Source organism: Pectinophora gossypiella, chromosome 17, assembly GCF_024362695.1.
Source record: "Pectinophora gossypiella chromosome 17, ilPecGoss1.1, whole genome shotgun sequence".
NCBI lineage: Eukaryota > Metazoa > Arthropoda > Insecta > Lepidoptera > Gelechiidae > Pectinophora > Pectinophora gossypiella.
In genome coordinates, this window is record NC_065420.1 from 14,676,758 (window position 1) to 14,701,380 (window position 24,623).

General features: G+C 37.1%; 1 protein-coding gene across 3 annotated transcripts in view; it reads right to left on the minus strand.

Annotated features, from left to right (window-relative positions):
* Window positions 1–24,623, minus strand: part of LOC126374704 (protein prickle-like) — a 268,632-nt gene that overhangs the window by 104,406 nt on the left and 139,603 nt on the right. For all 3 annotated transcript variants that reach the window (XM_050021423.1, XM_050021421.1, XM_050021422.1), the window contains exon 3: window positions 588–1,056. In XM_050021423.1, coding sequence (XP_049877380.1) covers window positions 588–1,056 — 469 coding nt within the window. The remainder of the gene's footprint in view (window positions 1–587; window positions 1,057–24,623) is intronic.

Genomic DNA, 24,623 nt, shown 5'->3' on the forward strand with positions numbered 1-24,623 from the left:
AAAGTAGAATAATTAGTATTGAATAAATTCTAGCTTACCTGAAATGACGCTGTAGCATAAAATCTCAGAGTTAATAAAACTGCTATTTCCGGAGCAATCGGTAGACCTCTGTTGTCCTGTTTTTCTAAGTCACTTCTCAGTAACGATGTTATAAACAATACAGATTCTTGGCAGAATCTGTATCTTTTCTGGAACCGATCCGCTCGCATTTCAAAGGGATTTTCGGCGTCCCTGATATAAACTTTTGGCAAACGATACGCATCTTGCCATAACAAATCGTCGTAATGATCTAAATCGTCGTAATAATTGATTTCTTGTAAAATATTTTCTAATTCCATTATCGCGAGATCACAAAACCCGCACTCAAGTCACGGTTTGACGGCACTCAGCAAACACGATCTTAAGTAACATCTTGAGAGCACTCTTGAGAGCCGAGTTTCGTTTATTAATACGGCGTCACTCAGTTGATATCGTAACCCTAAACGCGCACTTAAGTTCCGTTTATTAATAAGGACGTCATCTTAAGAGCTCACTCAAGATAGATCTCAGAGATAAGAGCGGTTTATAAATACGGGCCTAACTCTCACCTGTTCAGGCCTCAATCCTGGCGGCACCCAAGTATATTCCTCAAGCGCGCATCCTGAGTCATCGTCGCTCTGAGAGTGTCTGTGAGGGTCTCCTGGCTTCATCAGTCTCTCTGCGTGCTCCAACAGCCCCCTGAGTTTCCCCTGTGGAACGGGATGGGGAGAGAGGGACATGGCAGATTGGGGAGATTGGGGGGACTGGTAAGCTGGAAGTTGCGGAACGCTGTGCGAATGCGAATACTCAGGGTATTGACTTCTTCGGAAATTGGGGTAGGAATAAGGGTGCGGGGAGTTGGACTGGCTTGGCACTGATGAGCCGCTGTGCGACGGCTGTGGGGATGGCAGGGATGGGAGTATGGGTAGATGCGGGGATGGAGATGACGGTGCGGGGGGCGGCGGGGACGACGGCTGCTCGTGTAGCGGGGGCGGGGATGAGCCCGTCGGTGACACCACGCAGTTTCGGCACACCGGTCTGGAATAAAAGGTTGTAGTTTAGTTTCATTTTAGAATTCACTATCAACATTTATTATCGTTAGATGACTCTTTTAAAGTATATTATGGCCTACAAACAGGCAGCAGTCATCTTTAACACCTTAGTTTAGACGTTTTTGCGGTCGATGACTGTGCTGGTAGTAATTATTAATGTATATTAATTTAACTATTTAGTAGTAAGTGTATCTACTGGTTATTTAATACTTAGTAATTAAAAAAAATACGTTTGTGCTGCACTTTTCTTATCTTTTTGTTAAGTAAACAAAGCAGAGTGGAGAGGACAGTAGCGCAAATTATAATTCATAATTAATAATAAAAAAGCAGGGTCCTCTAATACCAGCGTCATGGTTCGCGCCGCGACTTGTGCTGAGGTCCTTTTATCTCAGGACGTCTACCACCACGTTATGATCATTCCTCTAAGTTTTTTTTGTTATTGTTCTGTGAAAATTTTAAGTGATGTATTGTCTTGTTTTTGTGTGTATATAAATAATTTATTTTATATTATAATTAAAAAAAACGTTTACTAAGTATTTATTTATTTAATAGTATATTCAGACACATTGATTGTGGTTATGTTATTGGTATTACTTTAAAGCTTGCTTTGCAGCTTCTTTTCCTCGGCTATACAGGTTGTGAGAAGCTGCAGTAGTTTTAAGCGGATGAGACCTATGTAAAAAATTACGATTCAAAGTGTAACTATGTTACCAGCTGAATAAATATATTTTTGGTTTTTATAGTTTTAAATTTGAAAGTAGTACCTAATACTAATAGGTATTAAAGAACTCTAAGCTTAGTAGCGCCTCCATAAATCCATCGTATAACAAGTTCGATTCCATCAATAACCAACACAATAGAGTCGTGACGAGTCAACATACCGCACTTGATCGATGTACTTACCGCACTAAACCAACACAGATTTATAGGCAGTCCAATTGCGCGTGATTAATCGCTTAATTTGAACATGATGTATGTGTGGCAATAATACACCATCATGGAATGGTCATTAGTTATAATCTGTGGGATTAGAAGGGTGTAATGGCCCTTGTTGATTGCATATTGCATCCGATCTAGTTAGATAAGTCGTTTTTAGCTTATTTAACATAACATAAGCTCACGAGGACTATCTACCTAGGACAAATAATCCAGTTAGGTAAGTCCAACTTTGAGAAAGAGATCTCTCGTCGGATCCAACTCGGATGGGCAGCGTTCGGGAAGCTGCGGAATATCTTCTCGTCCAAAATACCTCAGTGTCTCAAGACGAAAGTCTTTGACCAGTGCGTGTTGCCAGTGATGACCTACGGCAGTGAGACGTGGCCGCTTTCTATGGGTCTCGTGAGGAGGCTTGGTGTCGCTCAGCGGGCAATGGAGAGAGCTATGCTCGGTATTTCCCTGCTGGATCGAATCAGAAATGAGGAGATCCGCAGGAGAACTAAAGTCACCGACATAGCTCGGAGAATTGCAAAGCTGAAGTGGCAGTGGGCAGGATACATAGCGAGGAGAACCGATGGCCGCTGGGGCGGAAGGGTTCTGGAATGGCGACCACGTGTCGGACGACACAGTCGTGTCGTGTCGGACAGTGGGTAGGCCCGCTACAAGGTGGACCGACGATCTGGTGAAGGTCGCGGGAAGCCGTTGGATGCGGGCAGCGCGGGACCGTACGTCGTGGAGATCCTTGGGGGAGGCCTATGCCCAGCAGTGGGCGTCGTACGGCTGATGATGATGATGATGAAGTTCACGAGTGTTATGATCTTCATGATATGGGCTATAAACCGTTACAAATAACACTAGTATTACAGTTGTGCTGGTATACATTAATAGTTATCTTTATGTTTGTTCCAATTATTCCTGCATTAATATAATAATTGAATGTACAAATACCTAGTTATATAAATTGTTATACTTATTGTAAATTATTTTATTAACTCGTATTAGTAACTCGCTCTGTAAACGTGTCCTCTCGTTTGACGTTAGATGTCAACTGTCAACTCAACGATTCGCAGTCTGTGGTTAGCGCCAAAACGTACGGCTTTGTTACTGATAATGTTAAAAAAATATTTCTATTTAATAAAAGATTTACTTGTTATACTAACATAAAGTTAGTATTTACACGACAAATCCCTTTCCTGAGTAATAGTCTAACACGAGTATATCTCAACATGAACAAAACATGAAGTTAAAAACAGTACCTAATTGACAAAAGTTTTTATATTCTGCAGGAGATTTTTTAATGATTAGTAGTTTTCTTTTACTTTTATGTCTAAATTATGTATACTTGTTCTCATTTATTATGTTTAAGCCTAAAAAATATGCTGTAACTCTCCTTTAAATTGCCCAATCCGCCCAATCCGGGTCCATATGTGTTACTCACCTTATATTACCAACCTCCTACCTTGTGGAATGCAATATATGATATATTATTATGATTATGAACTAAACACCCACATCTCACAGAGCTTTCTGTTACAGTTGTTACACCAACGTGGTAGGTGGTGAGCCATATCGCCGTCTATAATATCTTGGATAGATTTGCATAAAAGCACGAAGCACGAGTATCGGTGGGCACGGGTCATTCCGTCAATGTTATCAATGTTATCAATGTATTTATTCATTAACAATATAAATTGTATTTGAAATTTTACATATGTACCTATGAATTTAAACAATCCAAAAATATAACAATTGAGCATCTAAAAGCCAACAACTTAAAGTGAAATCAACATTTATCAATATTTCGACGAATTTAAAAATAGTACATATATTACTAATTAATATCAACGAAACATTAAATTAAAAACAACTTAGTCAATAATTACAATTCAAAAACAATAAATAAAAAATAAACATGTACAAGTCAATTTAAATACAACATTATTTTTTCCTTATAACTTTTAATAAAATACAATAATTTGATGTTACCCAAAGTGTAACTTTCATATCCCTTGTATAATTATGTTAAAATTCGTCAACACTGTAGCAGCACTTTTCCAAAAGATATGCTTTTAATTTATGTTTGAAAGAATTTATATTAGTAATTTCCTTGAATTCAATAGGCAGCTTATTAAATAGTCTTACTGCTTGATGTCGAGCACAGTGTTTTACCACCGTTAATGTGGGTTTAATAACATAGTTTAAATCTTTCCTTCTTGTGGCTAACCGGACTCTCATTTCATTGTCAGTCTCAAATAAATGCCTCCACTTAATAATATCAGTCAAGAGAACAAAAATGTATAAACTTGGGACCGTTAAAATGCCCAAAGATTTGAAATGAGGTCTACAGGACTCCCACTGAGGAATACGAACTATAGTTCTTATGGCCCTTTTCTGAGCTACAAATGCTTTATTTACATTATACGCGTAGCTATTACCCCACAGTTTGATACTGTATCTTAATCTGGATTCAACCAGGGCATAATAAACACCTTTTAATTGTTCTAAAGTCAGTTCATCCCTTAGGCTGCGAAGCGCATAGCACGCAGAACTAATAGAGTTTGCCAATGTGTTAAGCTCTGGTTTCCAGTTTAGAAATTCATCAATATGGACTCCCAGAAACTTAACATAATTTACACTGTCAATCGAGTTCCCGTGCAAAACAATGTCCAAATTATCTTGGTTGCGTGCTGTGGTTTTAAACAGTAAGATGTTTGTTTTACCAATGTTAAGCTTAAGATTATTATACTTGAACCATTCGTCAAAAACACCTAAGGCCCTGTTTACCCTTGAATTCAAGTCCTGCACATTATCGCTTGCTATAATGGCATTAGTGTCATCCGCAAAAACTACCAATTTTATGTCTGGAATAAGGTTACATACGTGTTGTAACATATCGTTAAGAAATATGATAAAAAATATAGGGCCCAGAACTGAGCCCTGGGGAACGCCTCTAGTAACTTTTACCATCTTCGAATTATATTCCCTTTCAATCCCGTTACTAACTTGTCTAACCTCGACATACTGTTTCCTGTTTAGTAGATAGGATTTAAACATATCTAGGGCTTTATTCCGGATGCCATAGTGCTCCATTTTACGGATGAGTATGGCATGGTCTACAGTGTCAAAGGCCGAGCTAAGGTCAAGGAAAACTCCTGCAACCTTTTTTCTTTCATTAAGTAGTTTTGTCATATCATTTATAAGAGTGTCTATGGCGGTATCCGTCCCTACACCTCTCTGGTAACCAAACTGTCTCATATGCAATACGGAATTTTGATATAAATGGCTCAACAATCTGGACTTTAACAGTTTTTCAAAGATTTTGGACAAAGAGGGCAATAGCGAAATAGGCCTATAGTTTTTTGGGTCCATTTTATTGTTCTTCTTGTGAATTGGCACCACTTTGGCTATTTTCAATTGGTCGGGAAATAAACCTTCCTCCATACACAAATTAAAAAAATAAGTAAGGGGCTCCGCTAGAATGTCAATGTTATCTTTTATTAAAGTAATTGGAACGTGGTCATAGCCGAAAGATTTTTTCGTTAACATTTCTTTAACGATTTTAGTAACTTCCACCCTGTTTGTTCTTCGACATTCCATATCTGAAGTTACTCTTGTAGTGCTATTTTCTAATAAAGTTGTGGCTCTTTCTAGGTGTAGTAAGTTAAAGTCTGAACCATGGTCGAAAATATCGCTAAAAACATTAGCTATCTCAGCGGGGTCATCAATTATATTATCTTTCTCTAATTTAAGAAGCAGATTTTCCTTGTTATTTGATTTTTTATTTGTGTATGTATTGACTATGTTCCAAATTTCTTTGACGCAATTTTTTGCCTTATGTATACGTGTCTGTATTGATTTTGCCCTTGCATTTCTTAATATCTTTTTGTATAGTGTAACATATGTTTTCCGGTACTTCAACAGGGTATGATCATTATGGGTTTTATCAAGTAAACATAACACCCTTTTCATCTTACTAGCAACACGTATACCTTTTGTTACCCATTTGAGTTTGTTGCACTTCCTTAATAGGATTTTCCTTCTGACTCTCTTAAAGCTAAGTTTAAAAATATCTATAAAAGTCTTCAAAAAGCTATTAATCCCAGTTTTTTCCCAATCAACATTTTGTATTTTCTGCCTAAATGTGGCACAATTTTTATCATTGAAGATTCGTGTATAAACATAGATTACTTGTTGTTTACCAATTTTCGCAGTATCATTATGCGTACTTTCCACCTCAACCTTGCTAATGATCGCACCATGCCCGTCAGATAAGCCATTTTGGTCTACAATGACATTTTTTACATCCCCTTCAGGGATGTTAGTAATAATGTTATCAATACACGAATATGATCCGTTCCGTTCAAAAGTTTTAATATTAACTAAATGTCTAAAGTTATAACTATGTATTAAATTTAAGAAATTATATTTATTATTATGAGTTTTCAAAATGTCAACATTAAAATCACCACAAATTATACAATATTTTTTGAAGAAGTGCTGTAACAAAGATTCTAGTTTGTCAAAAAACACGTCAATATCCTTGTTATTTTGGTAAATACAAAATATGTTCAGATTTGTATTCAAATCTTTTACACCACAAACTTCAAAATACTCCAATTTGCTCAACGTTTTGCAAAACACTAGAGGTTCTACTTTTCTATCTTTGCTAACAAGTATTAATGAACCTCCTCTGATTTTATTTGTCCTAGTATAGTATGAAGCCAAGTCATATTGTTCAAAGTTTAACACGTTAATAGCTTGTTCATTTAGAAAGTGCTCACACAAACAAACATAATCAAGTTTCCATTCTGAGCTGTCTAAATATAATTCTAGTTGGTCTTTCTTTGTATTAAGACCACAAACATTTTGGTAGAAAATATTTAAAGTTACATTTGGCAATATAATTAGTGGCTCAGGTATAAGCAAATCATTAACATTATTTATTTTAGAATAGTTATTATTATTTGGGGTAGGAGCGTCTGAAGCATGCAAATGACTGATGTTTGTATCAAAGAAAAAACTGAATCTCAGTAATAGGTTTCACCAGGTGCACCATTTTCATTACGTCATTAAAAACAGTACACAAACCATGTCCATTTAGTAATCCCGTGTCTGTGTAAAACATAGAAAAATTGTTCTCTAAGTTTTTATTTGAGTCGACTACATAAGCATATTCATGATTCATCGCATCCTCGTAGAGCATGTTATTAAAGACTTCAACCCGGCAGTTATACAAATTAAAGAACTCTCCATACTTATATGTAGGTGCACAAATAATAATATTTGTGTGTTTGATTACTGAAAGAGTTTTTCTAAAACACGAAACCAGTTCTGGATAATCTCTAGTGGTAAGGAAATCATTTTCACCCAGTAACACGATACAAAAATCTTCTAATGTAAAGTTGCTCAATTTACTTTCCAATCCCGTTAACAATCGGTTAGTTTCGCAATCAGCAAACTTGTAATGACAGAGCTCATATCTTCCCTGAGAAATGTTCAAAGCTGTGGCCAAAACTTTGTTCGACTTGTTTGAACTTACTATGCACATTTTACTACGTCTAGAGGTAGTTCTAATTGTTGTGGGCATTAGCGGTGACTGTATTTTAGTAGGTATACCGTCATGCTTGGCTAGAGTCTCCGTAGATCTATCAGTAAGTGGACCTGGATTCGATTGAATTCTACCAGGGAATACGTCTTCATGTTTATCTGCCACAACATTCCCCAAAGTGCACAGTTGATGTTGCTGTTGTGGGAAGTCATCAGCTTCGGGACTCAACGTAGGCATAGTTTTGTTAATCTTATTTTTATTTTTCTTCTTTTTTCCATCAGATTTTAAACAAAATTGCGTCAAACAGTCACTTTTCCTCTTGTAATGATTTAATTCATCAACTAAATTGTACTTTTCCGATAGTAAATTCTCTATTTCGTTCTCCGCAGACTCAAGTTGTAATTCCAGAGTAGAGACCCTTTCTCTTAGTTTTTCTATTTCGATAGATTTAGACAAATTATTTAACTCGGGGCAGCTTCTTCCGTGGTTTAAGGATGTTTTTTCTACATCATCGTCATCGTTGTCAGTATCTAGAGTTGACGATAACGAACTAAAGGAATTTGTGGTCGATACGTTTACTATGACATTTTCCTTCCGTCTTTGTGTGATATTTTCAAACATGACAGAAGTTAAATTTGACTGTTCCTCAGGAGATTGATTAATGTTATCTGATGTGCTCTCAATTACTAGTTCAGTTTCGGTTACTGTTAAAGGGGGACACATGTTCTGACTACTGGGTGTTATTTCACAGGAGTTTATGGATGAAGAAAGCTTATTTTCCAAGGTTTTCATGGGTGTCGCAGGTTTCTTCTTTGACACAATAATTTCAGGTTTTGTACTAAGTTTACTAGCCGATTTGGTATTTATCGGAGTACTAGTTTTCCTGTTAATACATATCTTGCACCTCCAATTAATTTTCTTCTCAAATTGTAAAATATTATAACGCTGTTTCGATATACTTGAGCAGTTATCGAAGCAAAAATGTTTTTTACAGACACTGCATTCAATGTAGTCGTTTCTTTTGCATTTCATTTTGCAAATATTGCAAGTTAGAATTTTAGTCGCCATCCTGATGTTATTAACAGTGCTTGCTTTTAAAGGAGTAGTATATGGCAAGTTTATATATTTGTAGTATATCTACTTAGTACTAGATAGCGTTGTATCAAACACAGTCGCCAGTGGCGCCCTCTCTTGATGAGAAGCGTAGGCTAGATGGCGCTAGTTAAATTTTCGATTTTTATCGGTCTTTCATATAAATGGCAATACTGCTTGTCCTTACGTCAAACTGACAATAATGTCAGTTGAGTTGTCAAATTATTAGCCACACCTCTTAACACACAGAATCCAATCAGCTGTTGTTTTAAATGAATTTTGTATTTATTGGTGGTTTTAAAAGCTGTTATAATTCAAATTATGTAGTTCAACAGTTAAATTTGTCCATACCCAGTCCTTTTGTGATGTGTAATCTTCGATTTATTGATGGTCAATGATATCACCACACTTCGTTAATGCACTGCTATAATCTGGATGTATTTATGATTCCAAAATGTAAGTATTTACTAGATTTTTTAATTTTAAAACGACAAGCAAATTTTTGTGCGACTGTTTCGGAGGATAGCTCCTCCCTCTGAAACTTTATATTACTTCAGTCCTTTATATTACATTTGCCATTTACCTATTTAAGTTTCTTTTGTAACTATTTTCTTTTATTTTGGTGCAATAAAGTATATTTGTATTGTATTGTACTTAAACTAATCAGTTCAAGTCTAAACTAATCTATCCAAGATTTGCATAAAAACTAAGAAGATTTTTTTCGGACAATCAGGGGGGTCTTCTTCCTCTTCTATCGTGTGGGTTTTGAGGCGAATTATTTTCAGGGGGGTTAAAATACCACATCAATTCATCTCAAAAAGCAATATTGCAATTTGACATTCGCGCATATAAAAATAAGTGCGCAATGCAAACAAATGTCAAATAGCAATATTGTTAGATGAATTGCTTCTATGTGGCGTTTTTAACCCTCCGTAGTTTAAAATGATTGTCCCCACCGCACGGGGTACGTAACCCAGACCATCAGATCGTGAGCTGAACTCTCTAACCAATAGACCATCGAGGCTATTACCCGGGCTAATTCCACGCCTGTCTTAATCTTGATGCAGTTTTTACTAGAGGTGACTGCCCTGCCACTGAGAGCGTACTAAATTATTTGTTTAGAGTTAATTGGAAACGGTATTCGATTAGGTTTGTTAGTATTACCTGGAATTAAGATTTGATGGCCGAGTATTAAAGCGGTTTGGATTTTGAAATTAAAATCCCGATCGGTCTAGGTACTATATTTATTATTATTATGTATGTCGTTTCTATATCTCGGGCCTATGGAGTCCCCGACTTTTGGAAGGCGTACATGGGGCCGAAGCCAACACGTAGAGGCTTCTTAAGACAATTTATTCTAAATGTGGCCTGACACCAACCGGCGATACAAACAGGGATACTTTTTTCACTATGGGAATGCCATGCCATCCTGAGATCATGGCACTTGCAACAGTGTCGAAATATCGGGAGTCTCATATCCCTGATTTAAACGCGGTAAGAATCCGTTATTATGTGTTTCAATTATGCTAATAACCGTGTAAACCTAAAACAATGTAAAGATGCATATGTCTATTATCCATTAAATGAGAAGGTTAAACGAAGGAAAATCTGTACAGCGCCATCTATATTGTTTCTGAGGAATCTTCTTCTCTCGTGTGGGTTGTGAGGTGGATTACCAACCTCATCAACCCTGGTGTCAGGGTTACTATCGAGCCGCCAAAGGCCCCTGACATGACCTTGTGTGGCGGCTTCCGAAGCACGGATCATCTTGCTTTCGGGCAATCAGGTGATCAACCTGTAATGTCCTAATCAAAGTAATTTTTGTGATAATTCTCCTCCGGGATTCGACCCCGGGACCTCCGATCGTGATCTTAACGCTCAACGACTGGACCGCGGAGGCCGTTTTCGAGGAATGTAGCCTGAGAAGTTGCTCATTCTTTACATCCTTCACCACGCAAGGGATAAGGAACGCACCACAGCTATCCCACAAATTCATTTACTCTCAGTAATTTCACGACTACCTCAGCAATGTTCGTCGGCACGGCTTCAAGACATGTTATCGCTGGAATCGACAGGCGATCCTATCGTTAACGATTGTATCGCTCGCTGCGATTGACGTAGCAATAAATACAACCAATACGAGCAGTACAACACTATATACATGACAATGGCTGACGAAGCTACGGAATGGATTGCTTGTGCTCTCTGATTGTTGAATAGTAAGAAATTTTCGCAGCCACGATGGATTTGTTAGGTTAGCGTGACGGACTTATTAGATTAGATTAGATTCATTTATTTCACATTTTAGACACAATATAAAACAGTAACAACATAAATATGATCGTCGAAAATGATAACAAAAGAATGTCAACAAAGAAGGTAATAAATTAAATTGAAACGTCAAAAGAAAATAAATCAATACAATGTCATGGCTAATATGAGTAATAAATTAATTATGTATAAAATAAAATTACATTCACTTGAATGTAATTTTATTTTATACTAAATTTTATTTTATATATTTTATTTTTTATTTTATAAAAAAAAAATAATTAATAAAAATTGACATTGTATTTTATTGTAAAAGTAATTACAATAAAATCATAAAATCATAAAATCATAAAATCGTGAACAGAATATAGCTTCATATACAACAAAAAGTTTTTTAGATGGTGGCCGAATGATACGTGACATTAATCATTTTTAATGCTAGTGGGTGGTTGCTCATATAAGTATAAGCACATAATAATGAGAGGTAAGAGGTAATCATATCGCTACAAAACATAACATACAATCACGCCAGTAATAATTTTGAGGTTGTCATCTATTTCGATGTGCCAACTTCATCGTAGTCGATTATAACAATACACCACAATGTTATAAATAACAAAAAGTGCATCATTGACCAACCCGCAGTGGAGCAGCGTGGTGGAGTATGCTCCATACCCCCTCCGGTCGATTGAGGGGAGGCCTGTGCCCAGCAGTGGGACCTATTTAGGCTGCAGTGGAGCAGCGTGTGACGGGCAATGAGATGTGGTAAAACACATCCATACATACATAAAATCGCGTCTATTTCCCACCGGGGTAAGCAGAGACTAGGGAATTCCATTTGCTTCGACTCTGACACATTTCTCTTGCTTCCTCCACATTCACCAATCCTTTCATACTCGCACGCCGGTTCAGAGTAGATCGTACTGAATCTTTTCTAAGGACGTGTAAAAACTGATATATTTATACATGTGTGTGTGAGAGAATATAATGCTAATTGTTGTATGTAGTTGATATACTGGTGGCAGTAGGCTGTGGTATCCATGTCCATGTCTATTAACTTTTCGATGCCGCGCGTTTGAGATTGATAACCTCGTCAATTTGGAAGACTTATCTTTTTTATTCTTTATTACAATTAAGTAAGATCAAGATAAGATGGTCACTGTGGTCCTGTGGTACACCGGCTTGCTTCTCAAACGGAGGGCGCAGGTTCGAACTTCGATACCGGATTTGCACCATGATCATCATCATCATCAGCCCATTAACGTCCCCACTGCTGGGGCACGGCCCTTCCCGATGGATGGATAGGGAAATCGGGCCTTAAACCATCACACGGGACCAGTGCGGATTGATGGTTATTAACGACTGCTGATACAGCCGGGACCAACGGCTAAACGTGTCTTCCGAAGCACGGAGGAGCTCGAGATGAAAACTTTTTTTTTGTGGTCACCCATCCTATGACCGGCCTTTGCGAAAGTTGCTTAACTTCAATAATCGCAGACCGAGCGCGTTTACCGCTGCGCCACCGAGCTCCTTACTTGACCTTGACTTGCACCAATGAGTTATTAATTTATCTTAAGTGCAGTTTTCACGGTTGGCTCGAGCATTATAGACGGCGATGCGGCTCACCACCTATCACGTTGGTCTGACAAAAACCTTGGTTAGGTGTGGGTACAGTCAAGAGCAATAACATACTCACTTTACAACCCTGTCGCACTATCATATTTTGACGTTTAATAAGACTTACGGTTTTATTTGTCAAAAAAATATTGTGACATGGTTTCAACATACGTACATAAACTCACGCCTATTTCCCACCGGGGTAAGCAGAGACTATAGAATTCCATTTGCTTCGATCCTGCCACACTTCTCTTGCTTCCTCCACATTCATCAATCGCATGGTTCAAAACAAACACACATGACAAACATACATGGTTTCAAAGTGTATATATATATATATATATATATAAGTACTTACTCGTGAATGTACATAGTTCATCTTGCGACGGATGGGATATAGCGTAGCTTATGTTACAATTAGATTATTTTCCATCTTACGTTCCTCGAAAACAAACTTTAAAAAAGCGCTTTAAAGATTTTCCTTCATATAGCCTTCTAATTTCATGAATAACAGACGTATGCATCTTTTATCTTTTGTTTTTGGGTATAAATAATGACCACCCGCTATTATTTAGGTAAGCGGACCCTGTCGTCAACCTAAATTGAGCAAGGTGACTTTAAATTAAAATCTAACATGTTCTGAAACTCGTTACATTTAATAGACTACAAATTACTTGGCTACTTCAATTTAAAGAACCGTTCAAAATGATCGAATAATTTAGGAAAATATGTAAATTAGTTAACAGCTTCCGTGGTCTAGTGTTTAGAGCGTTGGGCTCACGATCTGGAGGTCCGGGTTCGATTTCCGATGGGGACATTATGGTAATCACTTCGTGAGACGGTCCTTTGTTTGGTAAGGACATTGCAGGCTTGAATCACCTTATTGTCCGAAAAAGTAAGATGATTCCGTGCTTCGGTAGGCACGCTATGCTGTTGGTCTCGGGCTACTAGCCCAAACACCTCCACCAACCCGCAGTGGAGCAGCGTGGTGGAGTATGCTCCATACCCCCTCCGGTTAATTGAGGGGAGTCCAGCAGTGGGACGTATATAGGTTGTTAATGTTATGTTATGTATGTACTTAAATGAGTTTAATGTAGATTAGAAGACTGGGAGCGTATTGGTAGGTACTTTACGTAGGAGGTTATAGCAATTTACAAGTCCCTGACTGTACATAATTCACTAAATTAAATGTACAAAAGGCCGGGTAATTCCTTGTAGTGATTGTCAGTGACGCTAAGCCGTTGTAGTCGTGGTGTAAATGCAAAGCGTATGACATGAAACACTGCTTTCAATACATACAAACAGTGTAGCAACTTCATGTATGACCCACGCATACACTCACATACGTAATCTTACGCATGAAGCTGAAATAAAAATATTTTCATTTTTTCAAAAGAAAATATTTTCATTTTTCAAGCTCAAAATCTAGGGGGGGGGGGGGTTAAATGGCCTCCAGGAGGATTAAAAATGGCCACATCGAAGCAATTCATATAAGAAAGCAATATTGCAATTTGACATTTGCGCACATAAATGTAAGTGCGCAATGCCAACAAATACAAATAGCAATATTGCTTTCTTAGATGAATTGCTTCGATGTGGCCATTTTAACCACCCAGGCCTATCGTACTAATTAATCTAAAAAGCAATCTTGCAATTTAACATTTCCGCTTATAAAAGTAAGTGCTGAATCCAGGAGACACTTTCTTGTTTATTTTGAGTTATACCTGCCATTTTCATATGCACCGAAGAGAAATGGGACCAGTAATCAATACGCTAATTTATGGAACAGACTTATATTATAGGCAGAAATATTAATAGTCCTTTTAAAATTTTATATTCGAAAAAACGTTCGCGTACAGTACTACAGAATAAGGTTGACAGCACACGTCAAACAAATTCCATACCAACGAGATGAGTATTTGGCTCGTCGTAGTTAATCATTTATATTAAAATTGACAGCTGTCAATCAGTCCCTTTCCAATATGGCGGATGACTTAAAATAAAATAAGGAGGTGCATTGATGAATATTACGTTACTGTTTGAGGAGGTGTCTCGAATCAACACCAGTATGCTATCAACGCGCTGCTTGCAAAGTAGTAATTAAACCAGCAACGTAGTAAGAACAAGATATTTTGAATCTGTTCCGTTGCTTGTAAATAATATGTGCGTGTGTGTGTGGACTCTAGCTATACACGAGGTAGCCATACTGCTTATTGTATACTGTCCTAAACGCTGTGACATCTGTGTTACGCCGGTATGACTTGAATTATTCATGAAATCACCTCACTTTGTTTCAACCATTGTTTTGTAGGAATATCTTTACTAATAGCATAATTTATTTTGTGAACCTTTTGTCCGGTAGTGAAACGTGAATACTGAATATGCCTTTAAGAAATAATGGAGGTTAGTTATTTCGCATAAACTTCATAAAGACAAGTTTATCACCCCAGGGCCTCCTTCGAAATGTAAATGCAACTAGTACACTCATAAAAACGGTATTAAAGTCCGGTACAATGGTAGTTTACTAACGTGCGCGTTGACGTGGGGAGCATGTTTAATTTTTTCATGATAGGCATGTGTATAGATAGCGATAAGCTAAAAAAAAGATGACTTACCTTTTTGCCTATCTTTGTCTTACCTTATTGTCTTTTTACAATAAGATTCCCATTGACATTCAGAATTTGCCTTTCAACTGTTTTAAGACAGCAGTTAAACAGAAACTTTGCAAAAAAAGTTTATTATATTAGTGAGTATTTTGAAGATATGAATGCATGGGATTAACTGTCTGAGAACTGATACCCCAAAATTGTGGGATCGTCGGGCGAGAATTAAACACGTTAGCACCTTTAACACCTTTTTTTATTGTTTCCTTCTTAATAAGCACGCAGACATTACACTTTTTAATTGAAAATATTAACAATTAACGCAGATCAAAAAATAACACCCTTCCACCTCGACTCTCACCCAACGTCTCTTTTTAAAAATCAGTCGTCTCAATCCGTTCACACCGTTCATTTCACTCCGTTCATTTCAAGTCACTCATCCATCTTTTCTTTATACGTCTTCGTTCAGAAATCAACATTCAGCCTCTTACTTATCCCACATGTATAACAATATTTTATGTTTATTTTTTTTAAAAGAACGTCTAGGTCCCTGTGTCGAGGTTTTTCTTGCAGCTTCTTTTCCTGCTGTAGTAGTTTTAGGCGGATGAGACGTTCGTTATGTAAAAAATTGACGATTCAAATTGTAACTATGTTACCTACTAAATAAAGATATTTTTGAATTTGAATATCATTATCCTCCCCCCCCCCCCTATCCCACTCATCCATTTCTGTCAATCATCATCTCAGTACTCATATATCTTTCATCCCTCCTCATCACATGTCCATACCATGCTAACCTGTTGCTCGTCAATTTATCAGTGACCGGCGCTACTTTCAGACTTTTTATATATTCATTTACTGGTCTATATTTTTTGCCTATATGGCGTTAGTTACTTGGCCCGAATTACGTATTCACATATTCACTCAAATAACTTGTAATGTATACCCACATTGGTTATTAAAAGATGTGTTGCTGTTGCAGTTTCTTGTCATTTCTTCTTCTCAGCCATAACACCTTGCGAAATGACGTAAATTCAAAAATATTATATTGACCTTCAACAAGTTTATCCATGATAATTACGTTGAATAAATTATTCTGATTTTTGATTTCTTATTTCTGGTACGTAGCCCAGAAGGGGTCTTAGCCAAGTTGCAACTCAGCTGCTAAGGTCGATAAGCGACAGTGATGAAGCTAACTAAGCCGCAGTAGCATTGAAATGTCACCTTATGTCAATCACATAGACTTTTATCACTGTCACTGTGTCTGTGTGTCTTTTGCTGTGGCACTTTGTAATCGTTTGCAACTTGGCTAACCATCTCCTATTGCAGCGAGTGAATCATTCGCGAAAATCTACAACGTAGATACTTAGTTCCAAAAAAGAGTGTCTACGTACATATTTCTTAGATATTTTTTTTCATAACCTACAAACTGGCTAGTAATGTAGTGATGTATATAGGTGTTACTCAATTTTGGATGAAAATACTACAGTTAGCTAAGTGGCGACTCCTCCGAATAACAGCACCACTTCGGATGACTCGACGCCTCCTACTATTTGTAAAGAGAGGCGTTTCATCCACTGATGAAATACATCTGCGGATGAGCTGTCACCCAAGTCTATTAAAAGATGGTTTTCCCTTCACGGGTTGGAAGGTCAGACAGGCAGTCGCTTCTGTAAAACATCGGACCTCTCAAATCTTCCGGTTGGGTAAGTGGACCATGTGAAAACGAGATGATGAATCGTGCATTGATTCTATAATAGATAGACTTACATTTATTTAAGTGTTAAAAACTATAAGCAGGAGTTCATTTAACATACTTTTGTCAACGTAACGAACGACTAGAAACGCGTTTTTTTTAACGCTGCGCTTTCGCTTCTCGCTGTTCGCTTGCAGTGGAAGCAAGCGTCACGAGGTGAACACGGACCTTCCCACAGACCACGCGATGTGCATGCAAGGGGTTACATTATAAATAAAAGTAACCTTCACGTAGCTTTAAAATATCCACAATTTGTACAGTCATGAGCAATATCATGTACACATTTTAGAACCCTGTCGCACTATCATATTTGACATTTAATGAGGCTTATCGTTTAATTTGTCAGAAAAGTTAATGTGACATGGTTGCAAAGTGTATACATATTGATACTCGTGATCGTACACATGGCAGTCATCTGTGGACAAAATCTTTTGAAGCCTTTCTCTTTTTGCGAAGGCTTAAGTGAAATCTACGTCAAGGATAGCAAAACCTTTTAGTAAGTAGCATCCATTAATGGGTTTTGAAGACACCTCTATTAAGGTCTGAAGTGCTGCTGGATCAATATCATCATCTCCGTAGCGTTATTCCGTTTATACGGGGTCCGCTTACCTAACCTGTAGATTTAACAGGTTTGGTTTTTTACAGAAGCGACTGTCTGTCTGACCTTCCAACCCGCGAAGGGAAAACCAGCCCAATACAGGTTAGGTCACATACCTCTGAAACGCATTTCTCGGGTATGTGGATTTCCTCACGATGTTTCTCAAGGGCTGTTGGATTTTAGTGATAATTCCGTTAGAGTAGAAACTCAATTTCGAAATATTTTATTCAGTTTGTAACATAGTCACACTTTGAATCTCATCCGCCTAAAACTGCTGCTTCTTAACCTGTGTAGCTGAGGAAAGTAATTGCAAGATAAACCTAAAAAAAATATGACTGAGCTAACATGAATATCAGCAGTATAAGATATCTCCCTCTCTCTCTCTATTTAAGAGCTGCGCTCTTGTTGGTGGAGTAATCGCCATTCCTCTCTTCTTCCCGCCAAAACCTTCACCTCCCGATACGACCTGCACCTTCTCTTTTATTTGTTTCATAAATGTTATCCTAGGTCTACCCCTTCCTCTCTTCCCTTCAAATTTTCCTTCTATAATGTTTGTTATAAATGAATCGTGTCGTATCAGGGCATACTTACAATACAAGGAATAAAAATAAAATTGTTGTTCAAAATTCTAGATTAAGTAAATTAAATTCATCTTTTTTGGGGTTATGTATACGTTTTTACAATAAAATACCAGATAATATTTTAAATTTGTCAGAGAACAAATTTAAAGCTCACGTGAAGCTTACTTTATGTAAAAAAGCCTATTATAAGATTAATGATTACCTAAATGATAAAAATGTCTGGTATTAAATGTGTTCCTCTAGTTATTAAATAACTTGTAATGTACCCTCATTGATTTAAAAGATGTGTTGCTGTTGCAGTTTCTTGTCATTTCTTCTCCTCAGCCGTAACACCTTGCGAAATGACGTAAATTCAAAAATGTTACATTGACCTTCAACAAGTTTATCCATGATAATTACGTTGAATAAATGATTCTGATTCTGATTCAGGTGGCCAATCATATTTCCTCTCCGGTTCTCTATAGTCTTCAATATAGTTCTCTTTTCTTCAACTCTTTCCAGCACTTTTTCATTTGACTCCATTTCAGTCCAGCTTAATAAGATATAGACGACAAAAAAGAAAATTATTAATTTACAACCGTACATCTTCTGTTATTCCACGTATGTAGGGTAGACTTATAAAAGTAACTTACAGTTAATAAACAATTACGATGCAAAAACGTTATAATGAAAAGTGAATCTGCCCAGTTTCCCTTGTCAACATAACAACTTTTCACAAAAAAATCTATTAAAACTGTCCCACGATGCAGTAATTCTATTCAAATTAGGTTTTATCACTTTCATTACAGCGCCACAGATTAAAAAATTACCCACCTAACTCGCATGTGATTCGTCAACATAGCGTTATAACGCTAATTGTGGGTAAATTATAGTTAATAACGGTTATTATGCGAGGTAGCGTTATGGGACGGTTAAGTTCGTGTAATGTTGTCCTTATAATTAAAATAATAAAACACATTAAACAGTAGGGAAAATGAAACACTATCCACAACTTTCAAAGTCATAAGCCTAATAGTTTTTTTTAGAAAACGGTAGGGATTTTGTTCCTCCCGATCATAGCCTATAGATAGGCACTTCAATAAGCTGTCAATACAGCCACTATACAGTTGAACTGTAGGTACCTACCTACTTTTTTTATTAGATACCTATAGGTATCTAAAAAAGTAATATTGCTATTTGACATTTGTTTGCATTGCGCACATATGTGCAAATGTCAAATTGCGTTTGCACATATGTGCGCAATGCAAACAAATGTCAAATTTACCTTTGACCTAGAAAACTACCCAATTGGTGCGTCGGGGAGAGTATCTATCGTAAACGTAATTCAAAAATGTTACATTGACCTTCAACAAGTTTATCCATGATAATTACGTTGAATAAATGATTCTGATTCTGATTCTGATTCTGTACGTTGTTTACAACTAACGCAACGACTATAAAATAATGTAGGTACCTGTAATAGGTTATAATTGCAACCTACACCCAAGCCTATAATTTAGAAAATTTCTACCTTTTAAACAGATTTATTTGAATAGGACTTCCCATAATTTTTAATTATAATATAATTTCCCCGCGTTTGTAATGGGCCGTCTTCATTGTCTCCTTAACAAGCGAAGTAAATTGTCCCTTAGGAATAAGGTGAAAATCTACACGACTTGCATCCGTCCGATCATGACCTATGCAGGGGTAGTTTTCGCTCACGCGAGTCCCTCTCAAATCCACCGTCTACAGGTAATACAAAATCGTTTCATGCGGAAAGCCACGGGAGCTCCGTGGTTCCTTCGCAATGAAAATCTGCACATTGACCTAGGTCTGCCAACCATTGCCCAATGGCTCAAATTAGCTTCCAAACGTTTTTTCGATTCTGCTCCGCACCACCCGAATCCCCTGGTAGTTGCGGCTTCCGATTACATCCCGCTTAGGGACGGTACTGAAAAGTATCGGCGTCTGTCGTGAACCATACATAATCATGTAAGGTCACGAATTATCTGAATTCTGAATCACATTCGAAAACTGAAATGTGTCATAGTTATATGAAATACCTATGGGGCAAAATACCCACAAATGGGCAACGTGCCCATAGCTGTCTAAATATAGGGTAAAAAACCAACGATGTTAGAATATGTGATTAGAATGTTTCATAGTTATATGAATACCTATGGGGCAAAATACCCACAAATGGACAACGTGCCCATAGCCGTCTGAATATAGGGTAAAAAGCCCACGATGTTTGAATATGGGGTGAAACCCCGCGAATGGCCTCCAACCGCCCCTTACAGCCATCCCTGTCCACCTGATTGCCTTGATAAATTCATCTGATTACCTGATAAATCACCACAACGATATTACCTACTGCAATGTTTTACTGTTTGTTTTACTATCCGTTTTACTGTTTACTGTCTGTTGTTCTCTTTATCGATTTGTATCGGATAATACAAATATAGCATAACTGATATCTAAGTAATTAGGAAAATATATAAGTATTATAAGACTTAACTGAATATTCTTCCTGCACATCGACAGGAAGTCTGATAAAACTGTTGTTGATTGTTATACCTGAAAACACACTGTTTCTTCTCTAATCTGTTCCTGAATAATCTGAATATTCACTGATTTCTGTTCTCTCCTCTTAATGCAATTTCATTTGTTCCTTTGTCGACTTATACCAAATAATACAAGTACCTATAGCATAACTGATATCTAAGTAATTAGGAAAATATATAAGTATTATTAGACTTAACTTGGGGGAGACCTATGCCCAGCAGTGGGCGTCGTACGGCTGATGATGATGATAAGACTTAACTGAATATTCTTCCTGCGCATCGACAGGAAGTCTGATAAAACTGTTGTTGATTGTTATATCTGAAAATACACTGTTATTTCTGCTCTGATCTGTTTCTGAATAATCTGAATGTTCACTGATTTCTGTTCTCTGTTCTAATGCACCTTCTTTTGTTCTCTGAAAATTATTTAGTTTTTTTTTCGTAATGACAGCCCGCCAAAAAGCATCAACTTTTTTCTGGCCAGTGTTATTATGACATATATAACCTACAAATCGATTACTCACTCGAGTAAAAATAAAATCGATATGATGCATTTTAATATTATTATGAATTTGATTATTTAAATTCGAGAACTGATTACAGTTCGAGACACTGCCCCGACGCAAGAATTATGAAATACACATGTGTTATGATTAAGTTCAGCATTCTAAACCCTGCTGTAGATTTTGAGTAGACTGTTCAATTTGCTGCACTATGTTCTGAACAGCTTGATAAGCAGTTTGTTGACTTAGACTCAAACTCTGTTTCATTGCTATGTCCTGTTAATTTAGCTGAAGCTGTTGTTGATTATGAAACAACGCACTGAATCAAAATTTTGCTGATGTTTTCAATAAACGTAAGCAGATACGTCTATTCTGGATAACTGAAAAGTATCAGTAATATAACAACTTAATATATCTAATATCACAACTTTCTCCAGATGATGTTAGCATGTTTGGTTTGTGCTGACAAATAACGACTGAAAAAGGACTAAAAATTTGAGCTATTCCAATTTGTTGCTACTGGAGGTACAGCTTAATAGAGGGCAATTAGGCTCTCACCTGAATATCCTGATCTGCGACTGAAGAGGTCGAGGCTGCTGATATCATCGACAGCTCCCTGATATGCGTCAGCGTATAGTTTAACTCTTTGAACTCTTGATTAATGTTCTCCAACTCCCGAAGCTCGTCAACAAGGAAGAACTCTTAATTGTACTGAATAATAACCTGGAAGGCATCCACTAGCTGTGGATAATGACGCCTGGATTGCTTCTGCGCCACTGATAGCACGATTGTTGATTTATGTTCTATAACTGTTGCATATGAATTGGTTAATATACGATATTTATTTGAAAACTTGGTCTTAACTTTTAGCAAATGGTTGGTATTCATTCTAATAACAATACTTACTGACTATTTCGAATATGTTTACACTGAATTTTTGCAATATAAATTGAAGTAAAACATAATAATATTTGTACCCCAAAAACATAAAATCAATGAATTAATACTTTTCGAAACTCGTAAATGAACTGACTTACAACAAACTTAACAACTCAATTCAACTGATCTGATTTCTGATTTGTTGATAACTGGTATAGTCACTCTGATTTAATGTTGATAACTGATATACTCAATCTGATTTAATGTTGATAACTGGTATAGTCAATCTGATTTAATGTTGATAACTAACATGATCAATCCAATTTGATGTTCATAACTGTTATGGTCAACAGTTACATGGTCTATCCGATTTGATGTCAATAACATTAACAACTGGCTTCGTCCTTCTGATTTATCAACTGATTTGGTTGATCTGATTCGCAAATAATCTGGTCAATCTGCTTTGACAACTGATTTGGTCCATCTCATTTAACTACTTATTATTGGCCCATCTGATTTGAGTCAACTGATTTAACAACTGTTATTGGCCCATCTGATTTAAGTCAACATTATTGGCCCATCTGATTTGAGTCAACTGATTTAACAACTGAATTGGTCCATCTAATTAGGTCCATCTGATTTGATGTCAACTATTCTGTATCTACTGATTTCGTACTGAGTATCATAACACTAAATTACATGTTCAAGATATCCCAGCATCTCCACCATGTCGTGAACCATACATAATCATGTAAGGTCACGAATTATCTGAATTCTGAATCACATTCGAAAACTGAAATGTGTCATAGTTATATGAAATACCTATGGGGCAAAATACCCACAAATGGGCAACGTGCCCATAGCTGTCTAAATATAGGGTAAAAAACCAACGATGTTAGAATATGTGATTAGAATGTTTCATAGTTATATGAATACCTATGGGGCAAAATACCCACAAATGGACAACGTGCCCATAGCCGTCTGAATATAGGGTAAAAAGCCCACGATGTTTGAATATGGGGTGAAACCCCGCGAATGGCCTCCAACCGCCCCTTACAGCCATCCCTGTCCACCTGATTGCCTTGATAAATTCATCTGATTACCTGATAAATCACCACAACGATATTACCTACTGCAATGTTTTACTGTTTGTTTTACTATCCGTTTTACTGTTTACTGTCTGTTGTTCTCTTTATCGATTTGTATCGGATAATACAAATATAGCATAACTGATATCTAAGTAATTAGGAAAATATATAAGTATTATAAGACTTAACTGAATATTCTTCCTGCACATCGACAGGAAGTCTGATAAAACTGTTGTTGATTGTTATACCTGAAAACACACTGTTTCTTCTCTAATCTGTTCCTGAATAATCTGAATATTCACTGATTTCTGTTCTCTCCTCTTAATGCAATTTCATTTGTTCCTTTGTCGACTTATACCAAATAATACAAGTACCTATAGCATAACTGATATCTAAGTAATTAGGAAAATATATAAGTATTATTAGACTTAACTTGGGGGAGACCTATGCCCAGCAGTGGGCGTCGTACGGCTGATGATGATGATAAGACTTAACTGAATATTCTTCCTGCGCATCGACAGGAAGTCTGATAAAACTGTTGTTGATTGTTATATCTGAAAATACACTGTTATTTCTGCTCTGATCTGTTTCTGAATAATCTGAATGTTCACTGATTTCTGTTCTCTGTTCTAATGCACCTTCTTTTGTTCTCTGAAAATTATTTAGTTTTTTTTTTCGTAATGACAGCCCGCCAAAAAGCATCAACTTTTTTCTGGCCAGTGTTATTATGACATATATAACCTACAAATCGATTACTCACTCGAGTAAAAATAAAATCGATATGATGCATTTTAATATTATTATGAATTTGATTATTTAAATTCGAGAACTGATTACAGTTCGAGACAGCGTCCGAAGGACGTAATATACGATCCCGACGACCCGATTACCCTAGCCATAGAGGCAGCCAATCAGCTCGCGACACCAAACACTTCAGGACCCCGATACCGACCCCGCCGGCGTGGTCGACGATTTCCCTCATTCAGCGCTTATCGCTATCGACCCACTAGGGTCGATTAATTCTTTCAAATATTTTTCCTCTCAGACGACGCCCTGAGCCGAGGTTCGCGCCCAACTGGGCACCCTCAGGCCTGTTGTCTTAAACGTTGTACCGGGTGAGAGCCTTCAGCGCTCCCCATTTGTCCGGCCAAGTAGTTAATGCCATCTGCGGCAAATCTACAATAAGTCACGTCAAAAAATAAAAAAATAAAAAAAACTTCCCATAATTATCTAAGCACGTGTGAAACATATTAGCCGCTAGAGAGCTAGTCGCATATTCCCGTAGAAAGCTGCTAGGACCGGATCGGCGCGGTCTTAGCAGGCAAATTGTAGATAAATTGGCTTCATAGCATTGCCAGCAGGACTCAGACTTTTACTGGGCTAGGTGAGTCACTGAGGCTAAGCTGATTTTAATTTGCCGTTGACGCGATAACGGCTAAAGCTTGTGATGGCCGGTTCTGTTATTCTGCGTTTCTGTTGATTAGAAACGGTCAACAGAGTAGCGGCATAAAATAGAGAATATTTATTATTTATATTGA